This window comes from Pipra filicauda, unplaced genomic scaffold, assembly GCF_003945595.2.
Source record: "Pipra filicauda isolate LSUMZ 115617 unplaced genomic scaffold, ASM394559v2 scaffold209_size2725305_pilon, whole genome shotgun sequence".
NCBI lineage: Eukaryota > Metazoa > Chordata > Aves > Passeriformes > Pipridae > Pipra > Pipra filicauda.
The window spans coordinates 1,462,366-1,486,095 of NW_024104320.1; the positions used below are offsets into that span (position 1 = coordinate 1,462,366).

General features: G+C 38.9%; 1 protein-coding gene across 9 annotated transcripts in view; it reads right to left on the reverse strand.

Annotated features, from left to right (window-relative positions):
• Positions 1 to 23,730, reverse strand: part of ITSN2 (intersectin 2) — a 91,149-nt gene that overhangs the window by 39,662 nt on the left and 27,757 nt on the right. For 7 of the 9 annotated variants that reach the window (XM_039380959.1, XM_039380961.1, XM_027749254.2 and 4 more), the window contains exons 3-12: positions 11,997 to 12,089; positions 10,304 to 10,367; positions 8,346 to 8,509; positions 6,853 to 7,050; positions 6,445 to 6,541; positions 4,525 to 4,667; positions 3,458 to 3,521; positions 1,496 to 1,633; positions 1,322 to 1,407; positions 19 to 281 (exon numbers count right to left, since the gene is read on the reverse strand). In XM_039380959.1, the coding sequence (XP_039236893.1) occupies positions 19 to 281; positions 1,322 to 1,407; positions 1,496 to 1,633; positions 3,458 to 3,521; positions 4,525 to 4,667; positions 6,445 to 6,541; positions 6,853 to 7,050; positions 8,346 to 8,509; positions 10,304 to 10,367; positions 11,997 to 12,089 (1,310 nt within the window). The remainder of the gene's footprint in view (positions 1 to 18; positions 282 to 1,321; positions 1,408 to 1,495; positions 1,634 to 3,457; positions 3,522 to 4,524; positions 4,668 to 6,444; positions 6,542 to 6,852; positions 7,051 to 8,345; positions 8,510 to 10,303; positions 10,368 to 11,996; positions 12,090 to 23,730) is intronic. The other 2 variants (XM_027749255.2, XM_027749253.2) reach the window with 1 other exon arrangement.

A 23,730-nucleotide genomic window follows, 5' to 3' on the forward strand; every position in this document is an offset into this window, starting at 1 on the left:
TAATTTCAAGAAAACAACCTCCCGCCTTTCTATTTCTTTCCTCCTTTCTTCTTCCCTTTGTCTTTCCAGCTCTCGTTGTCTCTCCAGCTGCCTTTCCATTTCGAGTTGTCTTTTCCGTTCCTGTTCCTGACGTTCCCTCTCCCTTCGCTCTTGTTCTTCCCTCTCTTTCTGAGCCTTGCGTTCAGCCTCTCTCTGTTGCTGCTCCAGCAGGACCTGGCGGCGTTTTTCCAGCTCCATATTTCCCCTCTCATAGTTGGCTTTCCTTTTGTCCTCAAATGTCACTAAAATAAGGAAAGGTTGTTATTTCTGTTCTGTGCAAAACACTGCTCTCAAACAAACACCTCACTTATGCCACTAAAGATAGATACTTTTTGGCAAGCTCTGGTTGTTCAGTCATGGATGATGTAAGCATCTTGTTAAACTATTATTTTTCTGTTCAAAAATACCTCTAAATTTTCCTAATTCTATTCCAATTGAAACAAAAAAAAAAAAAGAAAAAAAGGAAAAAAAAGAGTTGCAGTTTACAAATGACCACAAAAATGACTTGAATGTTAGAGGAAAGCCTCTAGAGTCTAAAATATGAAAGAGGAAAGAATGTTACAGGAAAACATAAAAGAACAGCTTTTATAAGCTGGGAGAAGACTGTCTGCTGTTAAAAAGGTTTTCCAAGGTACAAGAAACATTAAAACACAGACAAAGGGCTTAGTTTTTAAGGGTGTTCCCTGCAAGTCCTCCTGGAGTTAAAACCATCAGAAACCAAGACAGGATCAAGCTCAATTACTGCACACAAGGATAAAAAGAGATACAAAGCAATGGTTTAGGCCCCCAGCAACCACCCTGCCAGAAAGAGGCAAGTCCTGTCTCGCAGTATGCATGTAAGAGACCTGTGCAAGTAGCACGAGAGAGTCAACAGCAGAATCTGTGTTTGTGCAAATTGCATCCACTTTTCAGAGAATTAAATTACATTGGAACCCCCTGCTTTCAGAATGTCCAGAACAAAGTAATGCCAGGGAGTTTCAACTGAAAAAAATTTGCAGTAGCATCGTGGTATTTGGCTGTGAAGGATTTATTTTCCAAAATACATTATTAATCAGCACAATTTTCCTTTCCTACAGCTAAAAATAGCCCTTGTTTCTGCCTGCTCAATTCTATTAGATGTAACAGGCTGACTACATCTACTTAACAACCTTCCTATCATCCAAGTTAAAAGGGATTTAGCTCCTGAAACGAAGCTCTCTACAGATTTGATTGTGTCTTCCACTTTCTACAGGTTTCAGCGCCTTTCAGAAACTGTACATTAAGGATGTGAACCCTCTTCTACCTGGCTGTTTTTTCTGTGGCTCCTCCTCTTGCACAGGCTGGTAAGGTGGCAGAGTTCCATTTATATTTTCAGTATATTTTCCACTCCTGGAGGGGAAAAAACCCAAACCACCATTGTTAGAGAAACAGCACAGTTATGTTCAGTGCATTACGTTTCACTGCCCTCAGTGATTACCTGAAGGAAGGTGGTACCAGTTCGAGAGGCAGAGTCAGTGGCAGTGGTTGCCCAGCTTTGGCCATGTCTGTGAGGTGCATGGCCAGAACAAACTCATCAGCCTTCAGCTGCCCATCTCCATCAATATCAGCCAGTGACCTGCAGGGTTTTAACAGCAATACCAATTAAGAACAAACAGCACAATCCCTCACAAGTGACAGCTGAAACTATTCACTGTAATTTTTAAAATAGAGAATTCCTGTGAAATGTTCTGGTAAAAATACTATTAATAACATGAATAATTGATGAAGGGGATATCATTTTGTTAATAATGTACTGTTATCCAGATCATAGAATCCCAGAATGGTTTGGGTTGGAAGGGACCCTAAAGATCATTCAGTTCCAACTCCCTGCCATGGACACCTTCCCCTAGACCAGGTTGCTGAGAGCCCCATCCAGCCTGACCTTGAACACTTCCAAGGATGGGGCAGCCACAGCTTCTCTGGGCAACCTGTGCCAGTGTCTCACCACCCTCACAGTAAAGAATTTCTTCCTAATATCCAATCTGAACCTGGCCTCTTTCAGTTTGAAGCCATACCCCCTTGTCCCTTCACTGCAGGCCCTTGCAAATAGTCTCTCTCCATATTTCTTGTAGGCTCCCTTCAGGTACTGGAAAGCTGCTATTAGGTCAGCCTGAAGCTTTCTCTTTTCCAGGCTAAACAATCCCAATTATCTTATTAAGTTTCCCAAAAATACTGCAAAAAGGATAGGAAAGGGTGAAAGATATCTCTTGATTTATTGCATCACCAATAGAAGAACTGAGAAGAGAATCCAGGACTGTTCTTAACCAGCTCAAAATGCTAGAAAACACTTTTTCAACTGTTTTTTTAAAGCAAAAGAAAACATTATATAAAATTACATCAAATTCTACAAGAGGAACCTTTGCATGGAATTCTTTTTCCCCCTTGTGTCTCCTTGACAGTGTAGGGAAGACATGAGCTGCCCCAGAGTACCTTTCATTGGGTAGGAAAAAGATCACTATACCCTCTAAGGAGAAGGTGACTGTATAATCAGCTTACAAAATGTTTCCCATGCAACTGGGGGGTGGTGGTATGTGTGTGGGAAACCAATGAAAGGCTGTTGATCCTCTCTACATGGGCACACAGACCACCTTGCACTGGCTACTGATACCTTTCAGGATATGCACCCAGGAGAAAAACAGACCCTACACACCTGCTTTATTCCCCCACATTCCAGAGCTGACCTATACAATCCACACTCCCTGTTTACCCTTGCAGCATGTAACCAAACAAGCTGAACAAACAAAAAGAACATTTCAGCTTGTTGCTGCTAAAGACAAATGACTGTCTTGGGATACAGGAACAAAGGAAGCTGAAGAGAAGATGTAAAGCACCAAGCTATTGTGAATTCTGCTGGGCCACTAAATCTTATGTATAACATCTGAGTTATTTCTGAAGGTGTAACCTAAACTACCATGGCTAGCAGGGCAGATTATTAAAAGCCTTCAGACAACTGTAACCACTTCTATCACCACAATAAAGGCAAGTCCTAACAAATGTGTAGTATGCAGGTATCTTTATGGAAACCACAGTAAAACCCAAAAAGGCTGAAGGGTTACTTAATTTTTAATCTTCCTCCATATTTTAAAGCTAACAAGCTAGTTTTCAGAATCCTACATTTGAAATAAATGAACCCTCATTTCTGATGAACTAGTGCAACCCTGAATCAGAAACTGAAATTAGTAACTGTTCTATTATACGGACTTTAACAAACGGAGTGAAAAATTATGTCAAGGTGTCTTTTGGAAATATAACTAATGAACAAATCAGTTTAAGTAGCAGCTTAGTTTCTGTTTATGATTTTAGATCTGTGGTGTCTCTTTATAATTTCTTATTTAATAAAGCACATTTCCTCTATTAACACCATAAACACATTGAATTTCTAATCAGTAACCAAACTCACCAAATAGTAGCCAGCTGAGTCTGTGAAAGGTTTGATTGCAGAAGGGCATTCCTTGCTTGAAATCCTTAGTGAGAGTGTGAAAGATTTTAACAAAAATAAGCACTTCATTCAAAGATTCACGAGGCAAAAAATGGGTCATGAACTGGGGCATGTTTATTTTTTGTATTAATCTAATCCATTTTCATCAGTTGGTTTTACTTCCAGGCTTAACAACAGGCACTACAACCTGAACACAATGAAGATATAAGTATTCTTGTGTACATTTTTTTCACTCAGAGGACCTAACAGGAAAGCTGACATGAAAAAAGGATATTTATGGTAATCCCCACAGCTGTTACAAAAGCACAGCTGACTGTCTACCTAAACCTTCAGCTAGCACACTGGAAAGCTGTCAGCTTTCTTTGGTAGCAAAGAACCATATACCCTTCTAGGCAGCCTGATGGAACCTTCAGCCCCAAATCAACCGAACAAGCTAAAAAGCATTCTTATGTTAACTTCGTGTGAAGTCTTTTGAAACCACCATAATGCTGTGGCACAGCACAGATGTCACTGCAAGTCAAGAAGGAATGACTCCCTTAAATTACTTTGTAAAAATTCCAAATAAAACCCAGGTATCTAAGCAATGACTAACACAGATACATAGGAGCACATGGCACAAAAATGATTGTGAATTTCCCCCATTTTCAAAAGAAACAGTCTCAGTTTGAAAAATGCCTGTTGACTTTACAGAGCTAAATTCCACAGCCTTATGGTTAGTTCTCAGGCTCTTCTACTTCGATCCCATCACTGCCATGTTTCTCCTCTTCCCTGCAACAGCTGCTGTAGCTTCCCCAGTGTATCTGGCTTCTCCAGGTCTAACACAGAGCCCAAGTCAATGAACTGATGGTTATTTCCATTTCTTGGCTGGCTGAAACCCACTCTCTCCTGCACAGGTCTGAATATCAACACTTTCAGCTTTTACTTCATATGTAAATCAAATCCCAAGATGGGATTCCATCCCTCACCCTGTGATGTCCCAGAGGCAGAAAACAGTATTTTTTCCCAACCATACCAAACATCATACTCACCTGATAAATATCCACTCATACTTTTGTCAAGACTGTTAAATTTCTGTCTGTATTTTAATCTGGAGGCCTGAGGAACTGCCCAGTCTGAGGTTGTAATCTTTGGTGAATTCCCAGCTAGTGATGCACTAGAGGAAGAATTTGAACTGCAATATAATTTCAAAACCAAACAAAAAAAACCAAAGCAAAAAACCAAATGAAACCAACCAACCAAACATTAAAATAAAACCAAAAGAGAAAAAGAGATAAAGAAAGAACTCTAAGTCACTTGGCTTGGTAGGCAGGCTTTGGAATAGAAGATATATAGCAGTTTCTGATAATATGAAACAACTTCCACAAAGTTTTACCTCTAATAACTTGCTACAAATATTTTCATCACAAATACAGAATTTTACTGTGAAAGTAAGGACACATATTTATAAGGAAACTCTTGAATTTAAGATCTTGTTCCTTCAGTATCACAGGCACTTATGCCACATAATTCATCATTTTACCACTGCAAATTACAATATAGGAAACCACAGGAAAACATCTCAACTTTCCTAGGAGGGTTTACAAGGACTGTGAAGCCTTGGGCAGATGTCTAAGTAACTTTAAGAGGTATGTAAATGAAGCATGAGAATAAAAATGCACCTGATAAACTCATAACCAAAAGCAGCTTCTGACGCTGTTTAAACCACCATATTCCACCTCTACCTCTTTTATTACTGACAATGACAGGCTGAATGGAGCTTTTCCAACTCATTCAGTTTTTGCAGAATAGTGCTGATGGAGTGTTCAGATATACCTATGAAACTTCCATCTGCTACTCCCAGCATTCCCAGTGTCCCATCTTTGAAAATGAGACAAACCCAGGGGCACCCAGCCTGCCTTGTTTAAGGTAATCCCCTACCCTGTCAAGTAAAAAACTATTGGAAGTGTTATCCAAGGTGATGGAGAATGGTGATAGAAACAAAGCCTTTCCGGCAGGATGCTGGACAGTCATCCTCTGCAGAGAACTGGACAATATGATGGTGAAAATGCTGTCAACAGTAACACCGAAGAAGAGATACCTTGCAACACTATAGCATCACCAAAAGAAAGCTTTCTGATTAAAAAAAAACACCAAAGAAAACCAGAAAGATTATTCCAGGCACACACCATGCCTACAGTCATCTTACATCTGCTAACGTGAGGAGCCCAAATCCACCCCAAATGCCCTGTGCAGGCAGCAAACGGGTGCGAGAGCCTCTGAGTCACCCTATGGAACTGAGCTGGGGCTGAGATGCCCTCTGGACTGTCTTTTTGGAGACATCCCTGGATGCCCAACTGGATAGATAAGCCTAGTCCCTCACTCTGTCTATGGCAAAGCTCTAAAATTAGTGAACTAGAGCAGCTATTATCAAGATTCATTATCTTCCATTATTCATAAAACAAATTCACACATAAATATTGATAACAAATCCTATTCTTATATGGCTGCTGATTACATGGTGCCCTCTATAATGAATGAGCACATTGATGCACTTTTGCTTTTATAACCACTTGGTAATTTTTACTTCTACTTACTAAAGAGGTACATCTCCTTCTTTTTCACAAAATGGTTAGGGTTGGGACAAACCTGTAAGACCATTAAGTCCAATCATCAACCCAGCACCATCACCACATTCACCACTAAATCATGTCCTCAAGTGCCATATCCGTATTTTGGCACCGCCTTCTCTCATTTCAAGTCCTCCCCTACTTCAGTTTTTTCAGATTTACTGAAAATATTACTTATTGTGCATATTAAAAAAAAAAAAAAAAATCTATTTTCAGACTTGGCAGGTCAAATTAGATAAACTAATTTTTAATGACTATATCTTAAAAATAGAAATAATCCCTAAGTTTTGGAAGGTATACTACTTAAGAGCAGGACACAACTTATATACTGAACTTTCATACCTGCTAGATCCTAAATCAATGAGAGACTGTGCCTTCTGTATGTTAGAACCACCAAACCCTCCTGCCACAGGACCTAAAGAACCAGTATGAGGCAGCGCTGAAAATAAACAAACAAAAATAAAAAATAAACCCAAAGAAACTGTGAAGCAACCAGGTATAAGATAATGCTTTATAATCAACATTCAAGGCTTTGATAGAAGAAAAGCTAATTAAGTGCCTTGTTGTTAAGATTAACTAGTTAGAACAGAATTAACGCGTGAACTTTGAAAAAAACCACCATTTGTGGGTTGTTTTTTGTTTTGTTTTTTTAAACTCTCATGCACGTATTAACATCGCTGTCTGAAATTAGCCATAGAGAAAATGAGATTCACAGTTCTGAGAGCGAGTACTGGACTGTTCTATACTTACTTGAAGAGAAAGGTACGGACAAAGGCTGCAGAAGGCTGGATGTTCCATTTGGCAACGAGGAGGTACTGACAGAAGGCACCAGGGGAGCAGAAATAACCAAAGGAGGAATGGAAGTCATGGAAGCCAGAGACATGGGAGCTAATGGTGTGATCGTAGACACAGATGTTGGCATGGACAGATTTGGCATACTACCCATTCCTAGAGCAAAATCCAATAATTCATGATTTAATATTGCAGAGGCTTCAGCATGAAATTGGGTCCCTTATGCTAAGCAGAAACTACACAAAGCAACCTGTGTCCAGAACACAGTGAGTTAAAATAGATGCTGCTCATGTATAATATCTACCTTTTCTCTCAATTTAGACAAGACAGCTCACAGAGGAAAATATACTGAAGAATGTGAGTTGAAAAAAAACCTTTATGAACAAATTCATTCTCAAGGTAGATTTAGTTAGTATTCCACAACAGAATAAGAACTACTTTTCTATAATTGCAGCTATTACTCGTTCTTCAACAAGCCTTTCCCCATCTGGCCCCTGAAAGAGAATTACAACACACCTCAAAAGCTGTGACAATGCTCTACAGGGAAAAGCTGATGCTGTTTCTGAACTTTCTTCCAAGTGTCAGCCTTGGAAGAATCCATAGGGTGAAAAGTCCTTCCTTAGGGGCCAATGTTTAGCAAAGGGTTTCTTGAAGGCAGCTGCCCAAGGAAAATAAGGGCACTTGAATTACTGGCTGAATGTTGTGCAAAACAACAGGTGAAATGATGGAAAGTTAGCAGGAGGTAACTGCATGCCAACCACAGCTCTCTGTAAATGCATGCCCTTGTATGCAAACACATGAGGGCAGGCATTAGTGAAGGGCAGGCATCCTAAATCATGTATGTGATTAATATATGCATACATTTAATTTCAGCATGGAAGTATGCACCAATTTTTTAATCCAGATGCAGTTATGGATATTTTGTTCTACAAAACAACAAAATAACAACAAACATGCACTGAATGCCCAAATACCATCAGAAAGGAATAAAAGTTAAAGTAATTCTGTTCAGTTAATCATTTAACCAGAGCAGACAATCTGATTCACTTTGAAAAAATGTGTAAAATAACTGTTCTACCAAAATGTTGATCTTTGACTAAATTTGACTTCAAAACCCTCATGTATAAATAGGTGAATGAGTAGGAGGGAGACAAAAAAAGACCACGACTACAAAATCAGAGCCTGCGAGTCAGATGGCAGACCTGAATGGCCTTCTTGCACCCCATGTCAATATTCAATGGAAGGTTTTTCTTTATTATTAAACATCTTCATAGAATGAAATTATCAAAAACATCAAGAAAGTGACTTGATGAATATCCTAAATAGGAATATCCTGGGTTTTTTTTCACTGATTCACTAAACTTTCATGGTCAGATTAATGCTTTTATTTGGCTGCAATTAACTGTAGTTTTTTACCTCTGAACACTAAGTAATTATATATTCATAAGTACCAAAGCGAGCAGACATTAGTGGCGAAAATACTGGAGCTTGTTTCATGACAGGAGGGAGAACTGCAGGCAAGTGCTGTCCTTGCAACGTCAGCTTGATGAGTTTCATGGCTATAGAGAACTCCTGTTGATCCATTTTTCCATCCTTGTTCAGGTCTGATAGTGTCCTTAAAAACAAAGTAAAATAAAAATTAGAAAAGCCCATGAGGAAGAAACATGAATTTAACTTTTTCAATTAACGAGAAGCTTTTCTATCAGATTTATTTACTGGTTTTGTACAGGAAAACAAAAAACTTGCTGCAACCATTTGCTGATTTTCTTTTGACATTTATACCCTCAGAAGTTTAAGAAGTTTCACTACCCACTTTGCAGTCTTCTTCAGAGCTCAGTTTTAAAGTTGCTGTATATTAAATACTTATTTCCTGAGAAAGTAGGAAAACATTTGAAAAACCAGAAGTCTCCTGCCCAGTGGATACACTTGTTGCCTCCACTGCCAGCTTCTGCTATGCTTTTTTCTATGCTACTAGCCAGAATAATTATTTTAAATTAACGTTGGTAATGTAAGGAATTAATGCAAGAATCTGAAACAGGATGCAGGAGGATGCAGAAATCTGCTGAGGGCACTTTCATACACCACTATGAAAACTTCATTAATTCACCAACAGCATAAGGAGGTTTTTTTAAGCCTGATATCCACAGTGTTTGACACTTTTCCAAATAAACTTAAATACAACAAGAAATTCATGTAACAGTGCATACATAGCCACAAAATTTCTGGTCAGACAAATAATATGAAATATTATTAATACTTAAGCGTGCAAGGACCAAGTTCAGGAATATAAATAAAATTAGGAAGGAGGAAAAAAAAATCCAGACAATGTTATGCTACATTCTCCCTTTCATTCTGTTACATTCAGCATAAAACCCCAAGGCCTCGCAGAAAAATTTCCTTGCATTCTTTTCTAGGCATTTAAATGTCTGGTTTAGTGGTGAACAGGGTGGTGGTGCTGGGTTGATGGTTGAACTTGATGACCCTAGAAGTCTTTTCTAACCTTAACTATTACATGTGTCTGAAGAAAAAAACTAACTTGCATTTAGTTAGTTTCTTTAATATTCTTTCACAAGTGAGTTGTTCTTAATTATTAAGAGCCTCAACTACTTGCCTTTTAGCCCATGTATGTCTTGGTAACAGCCAAGTTCCCCAAAATGAACACAGGATTCTAGTGAAGACCGAGGAGTTACAAGGAAGAAAACATCTGTTTCAAGTGTTGCCATCACCATGTATATGCTGCAGGGAACAGCACTCTTCCCAGTTCCTGTATTACAGCACTGGTTGGTATCTCACAGTGTATTACAACTGTCCTTCTACTAACCTTTTCACTGGCTTTAGATTTTTTCTTCTCCTCTGCTTTCAGTGTATTTTCCACTCCCAGTCTAGTAGCATGTAATTTTCCCCACACTTAATCTTATTGCCATATTTTAGTGGTTACTAGTATTTCAAACATAATTCAATTTGGTATCTCCAGCAATTCATTAACCCATTATTTACATATTTTTCCTATATCACTATTTTAAGTGTTATTTTTTTAACATCTTTTTCTATATTATTTAAAATATAAAGACCAGGCTTAACAATGACCTTCCCTCTACGAAATTTGCAATTTATTTTCTTTTTCTGTTTCAAGCACTTACAGTTTAAAAGGGCTGTGTCCAATACAATCCAATTTGAATTGACATCATAAGAAAGATTTTTAAAATACTTCTTTTTAATTAGGTGTTGGTACTCACATGGGCTGAATCCTTCCTCTAAATTCAGTAAAATTAATACAATGACTCAGATAACACTTCTACCTTGACTGCTGAAAGCCTCTGTGAGACAACACAACATACCAAAGATGGGAGGTGCGCAGCCTTCAAGTACTATCTTTAAAAAGAAAAACAAGCAGTAAAGAATGCCTTACCATATTTCAGCAAGGATTGAAGCTGGTAGTCCTGATTGCAAAAAAAAGGTACGTGCTTGATCACCTATGATAAACAAGAGAGAAAGGCAGCCTTTTACACCAGAGACACAGATTTTAAGATGAGCTCAGCACTCTCTCGGGGGATCAGATTTTCAAAAGGAACCAGCACACTGGATACCAAGCTTTCCAGGGTTTTTTTTCTCAGCTTTTAATGCTGTTTACAGTGATTGTCAGGTACCCACGTACCATGTCATCCCCAATCCTCGCTCTGAGAAGTGATCTCAGATAGCTATAAAAACTTGAACAGGTCACAAACCAATAGCTGTCAACAGTTTAAAAGATGCAAGACTTAAAGAAGTAAAAATGACTGAAAATTTAGTCCTGCTCCAATTACTTTTACAGGAAAGGCTAAGCATGCTATTTCTTTCCTTCTCCTCTATCCCCAGTAAAAACTAGGAAAATACCATGTTCTAAATAATAATCTGTTCTGTCAGATAACACCCACTATTTCAGTATTTCAGGAAGGGAATGGGAACTGTTGTGCAATCCCATATCAAGTTCCACATCAACTGGTACTGATCATGCTGTAAACAAACACAAAACACTCACAGTGGTGTTTATGCTTACCTGAGTGAATTACAGATGCTTAAAGCTAAGACTTCAGGTTATTCTTTCAGCTCTCTCTTCCCTTATATTTATACACAACCCTTTACTTCAAGCATTTGCCAAATAAATAATGAAGCCTTCAGATGCATGTGCAGGTAAGAGCCCAGTTGTGGCCTAAAGGCAGTTTCCAGAACTGCCTGTTTTTCAGCTAGAGGTAAACACCAACCTCCCGGCGCTGTCACTTAGCCTGAAGATGTGCATGTTCCAAACTGACAATTTCCCACTCTCTTCAGTCCTTTCCAGTCCCAAAAGGGGAAAAGCAGGAGCAACTAGACAGGGCATTAGCAGATAGCTGGGCAGGTAGAAGCAATCAGGGCTGGTCTTTACTGCCCACACACAAAGAACAGGGCATTCTTAAATTAAGTCATCTTTACCAATGAACTCGAGTGTTTTCTTGATATCACATGCAGATTCTTACATCTAAAACCTGCAAGTTCTGAGGTGCGTAGCAACATGATCCAGTTGTTCCACAGCTGAATGCAACTGGAACTGACAGCAGGGCAGTGCAAAATGCCATTAGTGTATCCAGAACCTGCTGAAGGCCCAATGCGTAATAAATTCCAAGCAGTCACTAACAAGGAGAAGCTGTCAGCATCTCTCTCCCTGCCTCCTCCTCCAAAACAAAGATATCTAACAGCACAGTATTCTCTAACACTGCTCAGACAGAGGAGAACCACTTCTGGTGTCTCTGGTGTCACTTGCCACAATAGCTACTGTAAGTGCTCCTTGGCAGCCTCCCATCTAAGCACAGATTTTGCCTGATACTCTTTGGTTTCTGAAACCAGACAGAATGACAGCACATAGCTGGTAGCTGCAGAAGTGATAGGGTTAATGGAATAGTGCTCCTGTGCTAGACCTTAGAGGAAGGCTTGTAAAGTTTACTAATAACCCGTGGCTGTTTGCCTGAAGAATATGGTTATTAGTCACACAACAAAGGGCTAGAAATAGGATGCAGTTCTCAAACTGTTTTACAAAGATAGGTATGTGTACACAGAAGTTAATGTGTAATGCAGAGCCTCAGACCAACCTGTAATGTAGCCTCCCGTGGGTTTAAGGCTATCAAACTGCTTGTCGTGCTTGGCCCGCTCTTCGGAGGTGATGGCCCATATGTTTGGACCTCCTGAAAAAAAACAAACCAAAACAAAATTCCCAGTGAACAACCTTTAAAAAATAAAGCAAGGCACTTGCAAAATAAAAGCTTGGCTTCTCAAGAGACAAAGTTAGATGTGGACACACCCAGCCCCTACCAGTTTGGCAAGGACGTTATGAAACACAAACCTGCTTCCCAGATGTGCAAGCGGAGCTGAGACAATCCCTCAGCCGGGCTGCTTTACCCTCGGCTTTCAAACAAGCTCTGTCGCCCTTCAAAGCTGGTGCAAAGCAGTTTCCTGTCGCTGCTGATTGTTTGCAGCCTGGGCAGGATGCACATGTCTCACCATACCCTGTGTGAGCCAAATACTCCCCTGGTTCACTGATAAACAAATTGCATTCAGTGTCACTCGGGTTCTCGTGCAGAGGGGTAACACCCTCCAGCTGCCAAGAAGGGTCGTGCTTGTCTTGTCAATAGTCTAAAAACAAAATTTTGACTGCTAAAAAACAAATGTTGGGTTTTTCTGACAAAGGAGTGACATTCTGGGCTTTTGTTTTTTGTTGGGTTTTTTTGTTTTTTGTTTAGATAACATACAATTTCAACTTCACATTTTCTGATACTTCACAAAGCATAAAACATTGCAGCCTCAGAGCAGCAAATAGAAATTGCAGGGAATAGTCATGTTTACAGAGCTGTGCTGATAATACCAGGCAGAACCAGAGAGACTTTCAGAAATGCTCCAACCTGCTGCATAAAGGTCAGGGTGTGTGTCCTTTGCAGGAAAAGCAGTTTGCCAGAAATAAGTGGGTTTGGTTTTTAAGTAGGAGGAAGTTTCAGTCGGGAAGTTCTTGACAAATATTTAATTTTTCATATCAATGAATGTGAGAATTAGCCAAAATTCTGAATGGAAACCCTTGAAACAGCATTAAAAGGTTATTACTTCAAAACATCTCTAAAGTTACCTTCTCCTGAGCATTACTACTTCCAAAGAACTGTTAATCTGTTCAAGTATTTGTACTGCTCACTAAAAGACAGTGAAGGGAATAAATAATTCTAATAAGATACCAACAACTTGCCTTAGAAACCACAGCACTTTGAAAGGAAGTTACTATAAAATGCTTCCTCTTTTCCTACATAAATCTAATTTCAAAGCTTTAAACCTACAAAATTTCAAGAGCTTTTTGCACTCTTTTCTCAAAGAACAAAGTAAAGGGACTGCAAGCTGACATACTTGCCATATTGACACAGTAATAATGTTAATCATCTCTCATCTGTCTTTATCCATATAAGCAAAGCCATTTTCAAAAAAAACCTTAATGTCTCCTCTCAAGAAGGCCCTGCTAAAACTGCCATTCTCCTTGGATGTGTACAGATTTAATTCTTTACCCTTGCTCCTTAATAGGGAAATACAAATAGTTAAAAAGGTCAAAACAAATCAGAAACTCACTGGGGAGGTGATTGACGGAAGAGACATGAGGGCATTAGGATACAGCCTCTACACACTTCAGTTTGGAGCTTTGCTTCCCTCTCTTGGGGATATACCAAGTTTTTTTTTTTACTGTGGCCTCAATGAAAGGGTCTTCTTGCAGGTTGCACGTGAAATTGCACTTCAAGACCCGTCCCCTTCTCTCTTCCAATTAAATGAGTATAAATAAATCTAGATTAGATACTGATAATGAAGTGAAATAAATCTAAATCAGATGCCTGTAAGTCGATGGGCAGTGAGAGCATTCCTGTAATACACAAATAAGGACAACTCATACCCAATGGCAAAAATTAGAGTAGCACTTAGATCTCTTTAAAGTGTTAATTTTAAGATACAAGCGGAAAGTGCATGATGTGGTTGTGCTTATAGACATTGTCTGGGCAAGACGTAGAAATGCTCCTAAAGCTGCCAGCAGCAACTTCAGAGAACTTGACCATTTTTTTCATTTATGGAAAATATTAACAACATCCCATTTTTCTTATATTAAATACTATTCTTTAATCATCTTTTGAAGCAGGTAGCTACAACACTCCTTGGATTTTTAAAATTGATGCCTGAAGGGTTAAGACCACTACAATTATTGACATGGTCAGTGGCAAAGCAGTAAAAATACACTAACAATTCCTTGACTAGAGTTATGACCATCACCACAGCCTCCCTAAAGAATCCTATTTACATTGTAAGACAACTTCTGTTTACATATGTATCGAAATGCAAAACTTCTCACTTGTATGTAACAAATCAAGCAAGAAGATGGCAATCGATCTTGAAAACCTTCTTATCTATTTTAGCAAAACACCTCTTTGAATACAATCTGGTAAATTATGTTTCCCCTCCAACTATGAAATTCGAAGTTTTACGTAGCAGTGTGTCAAATGTATTAAAATCTTACAGGTCAGCAGTAAAGTCTAATTCAACAAGTGATTAAAATCCACATTCACCCTTCATTCTCATTTTTGCCTTCATTAACACTCCTTAAGAGCCTCATAATTTTTTGCACGCAAAATATTTTGTGCACTTTTACCTCTGGAACTAGAACCTCAAGGTCCCTTCCAACCGAAGCCTGTGATTCTGTGATCTAGTCCAACCCCCCTGCAACGAGCAGGGACATCTTTAACTAGGTCAGGTCACTCAGAGCACCTTCCAACTCAGCCTTGAATGTTTCCAGGGATGGAGCATCCACAGGTTCTCTGGACAGCCTGTGCCAGTGTTTCAACCACCCTCATGAAAAAATTCTTCCTTACATCTAGTTTAAATCTGCCATCTTTTAGTTTAAAACCATTAACCCTTCTCCTGTCACAACAGGTCCTGATAAAATGTTTGTCCCAATCTTTCCTATAGGGCCCCTTAAAGTATTGAAAACCCACAAAAAGTCCTCCCTGGAGCCTTCTCTTCTCCAGGCTCAACAACCCAAAAATTCTTGCAAGTATAAATTTCCTTTAAAAAAAACCTTTGACTACAACTACATTATTATATAAACAAGTGCTTCTACGACCTTTTACAGTTCTTGTGAGCCAGTGCAAGCAGGTACTGTCACAGGAAAGTGATAATTCCAAACACACATTATCAAAAGAACATTGTGAGAATGTTTCAGGGACCTGAAATAAGCTCTACCCTAATATCACTTAAGAGAGAGTGTCTGCCATCTGCAGCCTGAACTAGAACAGGTCATTGTTTTATGAATACAGGTTAATAACCGTTGGACAATGAAAATATTTGTTTAAAATAAAAAAAAAAAAAAAACAAACCCCAATAGTTCTGGTAGAGATTCACAGTAAGGGCAGTTAAACCCCACCCACTTCTTATTTAAAGGATTCACTTGTTTTTTTCCAACTCCTACCTCATATGCTACAGAAACAAGATAAAGAGCACAGAACAAGAGGGAAGGTTAAAGCACTGCAAATGCTTAGTTTTAGCTTAACCAGGTGCTCATGACTCCTGTGATGTCACCATTTGGTGATACAATTAAGTAAAATCTGTGTACAGAAAGCATCATACTAAGATTCCTCAAAATATTGAGCAAAAATACCACACCAGTCTATCTGAAATAAACACTTGGAACGACAGGATTCACGAGGTCTTGGCAATTCTACAAAGCCTTGTCATGACACCATTCTCCAAAGTAATTGTTGGGTTTGCCTTTAGTACAATCAAAACCATCAAAATAAAGACTTACACGGACAAAATTACTTTGAAACTTGGTTTTCCCATGCAATCACAATCAAAACATGCTGCAATCTTCACAAACACTGTGATTGTTTCCTGAAACTTCCATATGCAGTAAAAATGGACACTCAGCACAACTGCTGAGAAAAACCACAGTGCCCAACTTTTGGGCACGTTGAACTGTGAGGAAGGGAAGAGTACTCCTTTTTTTGGAAGGGTAAAGCTGCAGGAAGAGTCAAACAAACATCTGCTACTCAAATGGTATCATCTAAACTTACCTGGCTTAGCTCAACATTTTTTTGCATTAACATGCCTTCAGTCCCAGGGTTGAGAAATGTCTTGCCCATAAACCAGATCCAATTAATTTTGCCCAGAGATATTTCTGTTCTTCTTCCTTCCTAACAGCCCTAGTCCTTACTCATGGCAAGTCATCCATGAATCATAAACTCAGATGCAGGGGTCCTCTCTTCACAGTCACCTCCCTGACCCCAGGATGGGCAAGAGGTAGGAATCTTCTTCACGGAGCAGTGGTGAACCTTTGGCTCTCCAGAGGTTCTGAGCTGGCATCAAGTAGCAGTGAACTACAATACTTTTAAAAAATCAGTTCTGCATAAATCAAAGTACAGTTGCTACTACATGCTCTCATGAGAGGCTTTGCTGCAGCCAATGAATAGTACATTGCTACTTTTCTGACTTAGCTTAAATTTCCTGGATGTTTTTAAGAGACAAATAATTTTTCCCAACTATAGCTGGTAAAATTTTGGAGGGGAAAAATAGTACAGTCTCTCTGACAAGATGATCACTCATAAGAATAAAATCATTTTTCTTCTAAAGGGGTTACTTTACAATTTCACAGCTTCACAAAAGAAGCAAGACCCGCCTGGACTGTATATGACTACACTGCATTTTCAGGAATCAAAACTCAAGAAATGCTGAACTCTGGAGGTTTTTCCCCACAGAGACTTTCCCTATAATAGAGTAACTATTGTCTTCACTTGCTTTTTTTTTTTTTTGTTTATGAAAAAAACACGTCTATATTAGCAACACTTTTGGAAGGCAGAGGTTAAACTGTCTTTCTGTTCTACAGAAGGCCGACACTTTCAGAGAAGAATTGGGATAAACGTCAGGACTGGCAACTGTTCTTGAGACTCAACATGGGAAACCAGGACTCACAATCCTAGAAATGTTTCTGCAGATTCCCTATTCCAAAACAGAAAACCAACAGTGAAAGCTCCTTTACTTTCCCACTCCTCAACTCTACAATACATCCAAGAGTTCAAAGTCACATGTGGAATCCACCCATGTAGAAAGTCCATACGGAATGACAAAGACCCACACAAACAACCTGAAGCTCAACATGATTTTAATGTAATGTTAAGACTTCTCTGAAGATGACAAAACACATACTGCCCTTACCTTCATTTAACAGGTTATTTCTGTAATTAATTGTGTGTTAGCACTCACAATTTTCTACTGTTGGAAACAAGCTGGGGATTTAAACAACATTTTCTGTTCCTATGAGTTCATTTTAAATAAAAGACATCTCTCTACAAGAGAATATGGGAGTCTGCTTATGGCAGGATCACAGCATTTCGTAGGAAAGCTCAAGAAATGCCTTTACAACACTGCATCAGACAGGTTATCTTCTGAATAAAAATAAAGGACTGGCTTTGATGGGCTGCTAACATCAGAAAGAGAAACAAACAGTTTTTTACTTAAAATGGTAAATTACCATTGAAAAAGAGGGGAGAAAAGAAAGTGCAGTTTTAGAAGAAAAGTAAACAGACTTAAAAGCACTCTGTAAGACCTCTGCCACTGGTCACTACTACCTGTAGGCAATAGGTAGCTGTAGCGAGAGCAACAGTGTTAGTGATAAGGACAAGGGCAACTTTTCACTTGTGAAAAACTATAAGACATTTCTTACATTCTCCAAAGAACTGTGTTTGTTTTTCCACTCACAGACATTGCTTGTTTTTCTCTAATAAAAACTACGCTCCTACGACCTACAAAGTTAATTAACTCCACAGAGATTGTAAACCTAAATTGGAAGAGCATTCCTTGTACACGTAAGTCACGAGGATGAGTGATTATACCACCACCTTTTTAACCATCCAAAAAACTAGCATGAAGCTTCATAATGACCCTAAATAAATATTTATCCCTATGTTTAAAGACAGGGGAATTTCAGCACAGACATGCAGCAACGTGCCTCAAGCTGTACAACAAGGGGTTTTCCTTAATGCAACCAGCAATCGCATTATAGTCTCCCATTAGGAGCCTCCAGAGAGTTGTTTGGTCTAGGACATATTGGGATAAATCTCATAATTCCAGTCTTTCTGTGTTTGTAGATAAGTTTACCACAAAATTATTTATTACAGATTGGATTTAACGCTCCCAACTGAGATGCTGAATCAGACTTCTAATTTTTCCTCAGTGGTGAATAAACACTCCAGGAGTCTGAAAACATACAGAACTTTCCACCATTAGTCTGAACTTGAGATTCCTTATCAGTCTTATTGCTATTTTCAATATTTGCTTCCCTCCTTCGTTGTTGATTCTTTATATCAAACGTAAGAGAAAATGCTGACCAATAATCAGCATTTATTCCTATTTAGGTGTGCTAATGTGTCCACCACTACTTCAGTGGCTTTGGGTCCGTCCCAAGGCATCACCTGCTCTTCCTTGAGGACTGCACCTCCTATTCACAGCTCCCATGATCTCAGGCCATGGTAGGAGCCACATACAATCTCCTTTCACAACACATACATTGTCCTACATTGTCCTCTGACTACTTGTCCTACCAGAAACGCTTCATGGAAGCTCTCAGCACATTAAGCAACACCATGGCAACTGCCAGAAGAGAGGAGTATGTCTATACTTAATTATAACTTCATCAACTTCTTTTAATGTGTGCACAGTTAAAAGGAAACACTTGTAGCTAAAGCATATTAAACACAGGGAAACGTTTCTCCTTCAATTTTGTTTTTTTCATTAAAAGAATGTTTTTTTCATTAAAAGAATTGTGTGCACTGATGCCAAAAATAACTGGTACCTGCACACCGTCTGTTAAACAGTGTGAGACAAGTGCAGAGCTACACAGATTTGGCCAAGAAATGCTTATTTAATTGAAGAGCACACTTGCAGAAATGAGGACAAAGCAGCAGCAGCCACATTGTATTCTTTACATTATGTACAGGATTTCCAGATATTTTGATATACAGGGAAGCCTTAGGTTAGCAGTTCACTAAAATCAAATACTGGGCTTATTTAAACTACCCACCTACTCCTACAAGATATGATACACAATTCTGCCTGATGGTATCATCACTGGCACCTCTCCACTTCAATACAAAAAAATCCATAAAGGAAGAACATTAAAATTTCTGTATCATGCAATGATCTCAATGTGGAAACATAATCCTTGCTTTTAGAATGAGTATAATCCCTAAAACAATTTAGAGATACATAATAGTCTAATCCATGCTAACAGTTTAGATCTACTTTTCTGAATCCTACAGCACACTTGACTGTTCCAAAGCACTTAAACTATCAGTTTATAACAACAGGATAGTATTGCTATACTTTATAAAAATCACAGAAACTTTTAACTCGTTATGGTTATCGATTTTCAGAAGATCCTTTCTAATTAAGTCATTGCCAACTCCACTGAAATATAAAACAACACATCAAGGAAGCAAAACATTCAAAAAAACCACCAAAAAAATCCCAAAATAACAAAACCACACACACACACAAACCCAACAACAAAAACCCCCACAAAACCAAACCAAAAATGCAAAACACAGACATATCATTACTTGAAAATGTACAAACAAAAAAATATTTTTCAAATTTTGTTAGAACTCCAATAATGTAGAAAACACATTAGGAAATGTGTATAAACATGACAGTACTCTGAACTGCACAGTGACATGCTACCTTTTACACTAATTTTCTGTAGAATTTGTGACAATTCATTCAATAGAGTTTTTTTAATTTAAGTTTTAATGAGGCAAGTTGTCTACTTCTCATCAAAAAGTGCAATTACTCTAACAGGCAATGTTGGTAAACTTACGCTTTATTCCTGAAAGCTAATTAACTTCTTTTCTTACACAAAGAAGTTGACACGCAGGCTTGGCTTAACCTAAGCCTTCCTCAGATGCAGATTCAATACCAGCAATTAACAGAAAAGTATTTTCTGCCTAATTCTGCAGAAGCAATGCCAGTGAAACCACCTGTAGTTGCTGAGTTACTAACACTGATGCAGCACATGAAACAAGCCCCTTCTTCTATCCAACAACATAGCTCTGTCTGTGCCCAGAATCACAGAACTAGAGAATCATTTAGGTTGGAAAAGACCTAAAGATCATCGAGTCCAGCCATTAACCCAGCACTGCCAAGCCCATCACTAAACCATGTCCCTCGGTGTCATGTCTACAGTCTTTTAAACACTTCCAGGGATGGTGACTCCACCACTGCCCTGGGCACCCTGTTCCAATGCTTGACAACCTTTTTAGTGAAGAAACTGATCCCAATATCCAATGTAAACCTCTCCTGGTGCAACTTGAGGCTGTTTCCTCTTGTCTTATCACTTGGTACTTGGGAGAAGCGACCGGCTCCCCCACAACCTTCTCTCAAGGAGTTGTAGAGAATGAGAAGGTTCCCCCGGAGCCTCCTTTTCTCCAGGCTGAGCTCCCCCAGCTCCCTCAGCTGCTCCTCATCAGATTTGTGCTCCAGACCCTTCCCCAGCTCTGTTGCCCTTCTCTGGATTCACCCCAGCCCCTCAATGTCTTTCTTGTCACGAGGGGCCCAAAAGTGAACGTAGGATTTGAGGTGCAGCCTCACCAGAGCCCAGTATAGGGCGACAGTCATTTCCCTAAATCTGCAATTAATACTTTTGGACGGATTCGAGAAATGGAAACAAGAGAAGAAAAAAGTCACACCAACAAGAATCTTTCAAACAGAAGGTATGAAAAGTTCAAGTAAGCAACATTATCAAGGCATGAAATAACCATACTTTGCCAAATTCTGCCCTATCAGCTGTAAGACTGGCATCCATTTGCTTTTAAGGTTACCAAATTTCCAGCTGATGGACTCCATAGCCTTCCTTTCCAGCATGACACAGAAGATGGAAAATAAGTTTACCCTTCAGTTAAGGACAAATCAGAAGTCTTTTTGAGTAAACTCAGTCAACCTGTACAGCATCAAAGTCTTTCATGAGGAAAATAAAAGTTTTTAGTCACCATGCTTGAGGAAAAAGAAGACCAGAACTTAGATTAAACTTTTCTAATTCTGGAAATGGATTTTTTATGCTGCTGCTGCTCACCAGCAGTCACAAAAAACCCCTCTGATTTAATTAAAAATTTACAAAAGGATAATTTGTTTAATTATTGTCTAGCAAATCCCTGTGGAGTGCAGTGAAACTAATAAGATGCAGGTGAGTTTCCATCTGCAGCAGCCAGTAAATCTTTCTGCACCAAGAGAAATGCAGGCAGTAAAAATACCAAGCAAGAGAATTCAAAATGAAACTTGAAATTAGGTGGAGTAAAGGAAATTATTCTCCTACAAAAACATACACTGACATAAAATCAGTGCAGAACTCTGTTTCAGGAATATTAAATACTTTACAGTAATTTTTGTAGTTCTCATCATTATCTGGCCATTAGAGTAAAAACCACATTTCCGGGTTCTCAGACTTGAGGAGGAAGTCTGGGACCAGGAGGAAGGCTGATGGGCTATATTTGCAGAGAACTGGGATACAGACTTGAAAGAAAAGAGGAAAAGAGAAGACCAAAAAAAAAAAATTACACAGGAAGGGTGGGAGAGAAGGAAAATGAAGAGACATTTCCTGAATGATCTCGGCAAAAATGAAATTAGGAGATAACGTAGGAAACAAAACACAGTAACGGCCCTTCCAGCACAGACTGAGTATTCCCCCAGCTGAGATCCCAGACAGAACAACAGGCACGTGGTGGTACCACAGCACACAGTGGTACTGCTCCAGGACGGCTTCTCAGCTCCCAGGGTAGCTCCTGAACCAGAGGTGGCACCTCATCAGTGGCAGGAAAATCCACCTGTCTCTAATTGTTTAAGGAATCCAGGTAACCTTTTGGCATCCACAGCTTCCTACAGTTTACCCTGTATTGACACTGCAAAGTGCTCTGTATGTTTGATATCTGCCAATAGTACTTTCATCTGATACCGGTTCATTCTCGTGTTATCAGAGATTAATTACCATTCCTCTGCCTGAAAAATGACAGATGACCTTGAGAAGGAAACATTCTACTGTATCCACCATCCCCACTCTTTCTTTTCCAAGCTGAAATGTCCTAGTCAATGTAATTATTCCACATACGGAAGCTGTTCTGTATTTTCAATCACTCTTGTTAAACGCCTCTTTGTAACTTCTAGTCCTGGCACAAGGAGAAAATACAGGGAAAGCTGGAAGAAAACACAAAGGTAACAGAAGCAGAGAGTTTGCTTAAGCAGTACTCCTTAGAAGGTTAAATTATTAATTAGCAAAACCTACCAACTATATCCAGCATATACACAAGACTACTTTCCCAGCACACATGGGAGTTTGATTTTAAATATAATAAATTTAAAATCGTCTAATTTATGTTCATAAAACCACTGGTATCAGTTTATACCACAATCCCTAATCCTGCCTTCCCAATGGCTCATGGGGACATTTAGGGACTAGAATTTGGAACAGAGTTCTAGAATTTGGAACAGAGTTCTTTTCTGGGTATTAGAGTTTCTCAACTGTCAGAAAGCAGCAATTTGGCAAGCTTCTTGAGCCAAAAAAGCACCAAAGAAAAAAGTAAAGCATTTAATAGCCATGGCATAGATCCTTCCTCCTCCTTGATTCCACGTATTGGTTCCAAAGCATCTTGAGACAGTGAGTCCCAAAAACGAGTTGTTCATTGTGTGAAACAAACAACCAACCAACCCAACCAACAAACAAACCCAGGTTCTTCTGCTTACCTTAAGTTCAATAATTTCACTTGGTTCTGCTTTCCCTTTCAGCGCTGAAAAAAACCAGTGAATATTCTTTCCCTTGTTAGCCTTTTCTATACTGTTGTGGCTTTACAGATTTCTATTGTATCTTCATCTCAGCTGCCTCTTCTCTAAAACTAAACAGTTCTAATCCATTTAGTCTCCCTTAACACAAGAGCCACATCCTCTCTTTGGACATTTTTTTCATGGGTACCCTTATTTCCTGTTTTATTATAGGTTTTCCAGAACCTTTGTGTAACAGCAATTGCAGAGTGGATCATTTCCAGAACAGGGAGCCCAGTGGATGTAGAGTTATCTTCAGGTCAGGTTAAAAAGTACTGTCCATGTATTTCTTAATCCAATCTCAATATAAAGACTGTGAGAAATAAGAGGAATAACTCTGCTGGCCTTCTAACCCACATCATCTCTATCAGAAAATGGTCACACATTAACTCGTGTATATTTTTCTTCCCTGAGCCTGAAGAATTCCTATGAAACACAGTGCTAAGAAAGCACTATCATTTGTTGCACAGTAATTACTACCTGTAGCTCTTAGGAAAATACAAGTGCACTTTTTTCAGTACTGCCATACAAGTATCAACACACACTGTAACAGGTGCAGAACTCTTCTATAATAGTGAAACCAAGACTTTCAGAAAAGACATGTTTCCTAAAGAAATAACTGTGCTGCAGAGATCACAGTTCAACGGAAAATCATGGCTATGAGAAGAAAGGCAGGGAAAAATGTTGGGACGTGCTTTAAAATATACCACCTATTGTAAAAATGCATATATATATAAAACTTTTAAGCATATTACTTCAATAAGCAGCACTAAAACAACTCTTGATACTCAGTTGATCTTACCTGCTCTTGAGACTCGCATACAGAGAACTTCACATCCAACTAAAGCACAAGTGTTTTTAAGTTATTAAAATATCTTCTTTGAAGGTACTCAACAGGAATGCTAGTTCCATGAACACTGACATTCTTTCAGCTTTCCAGGGTTTCAACCCTTCTTG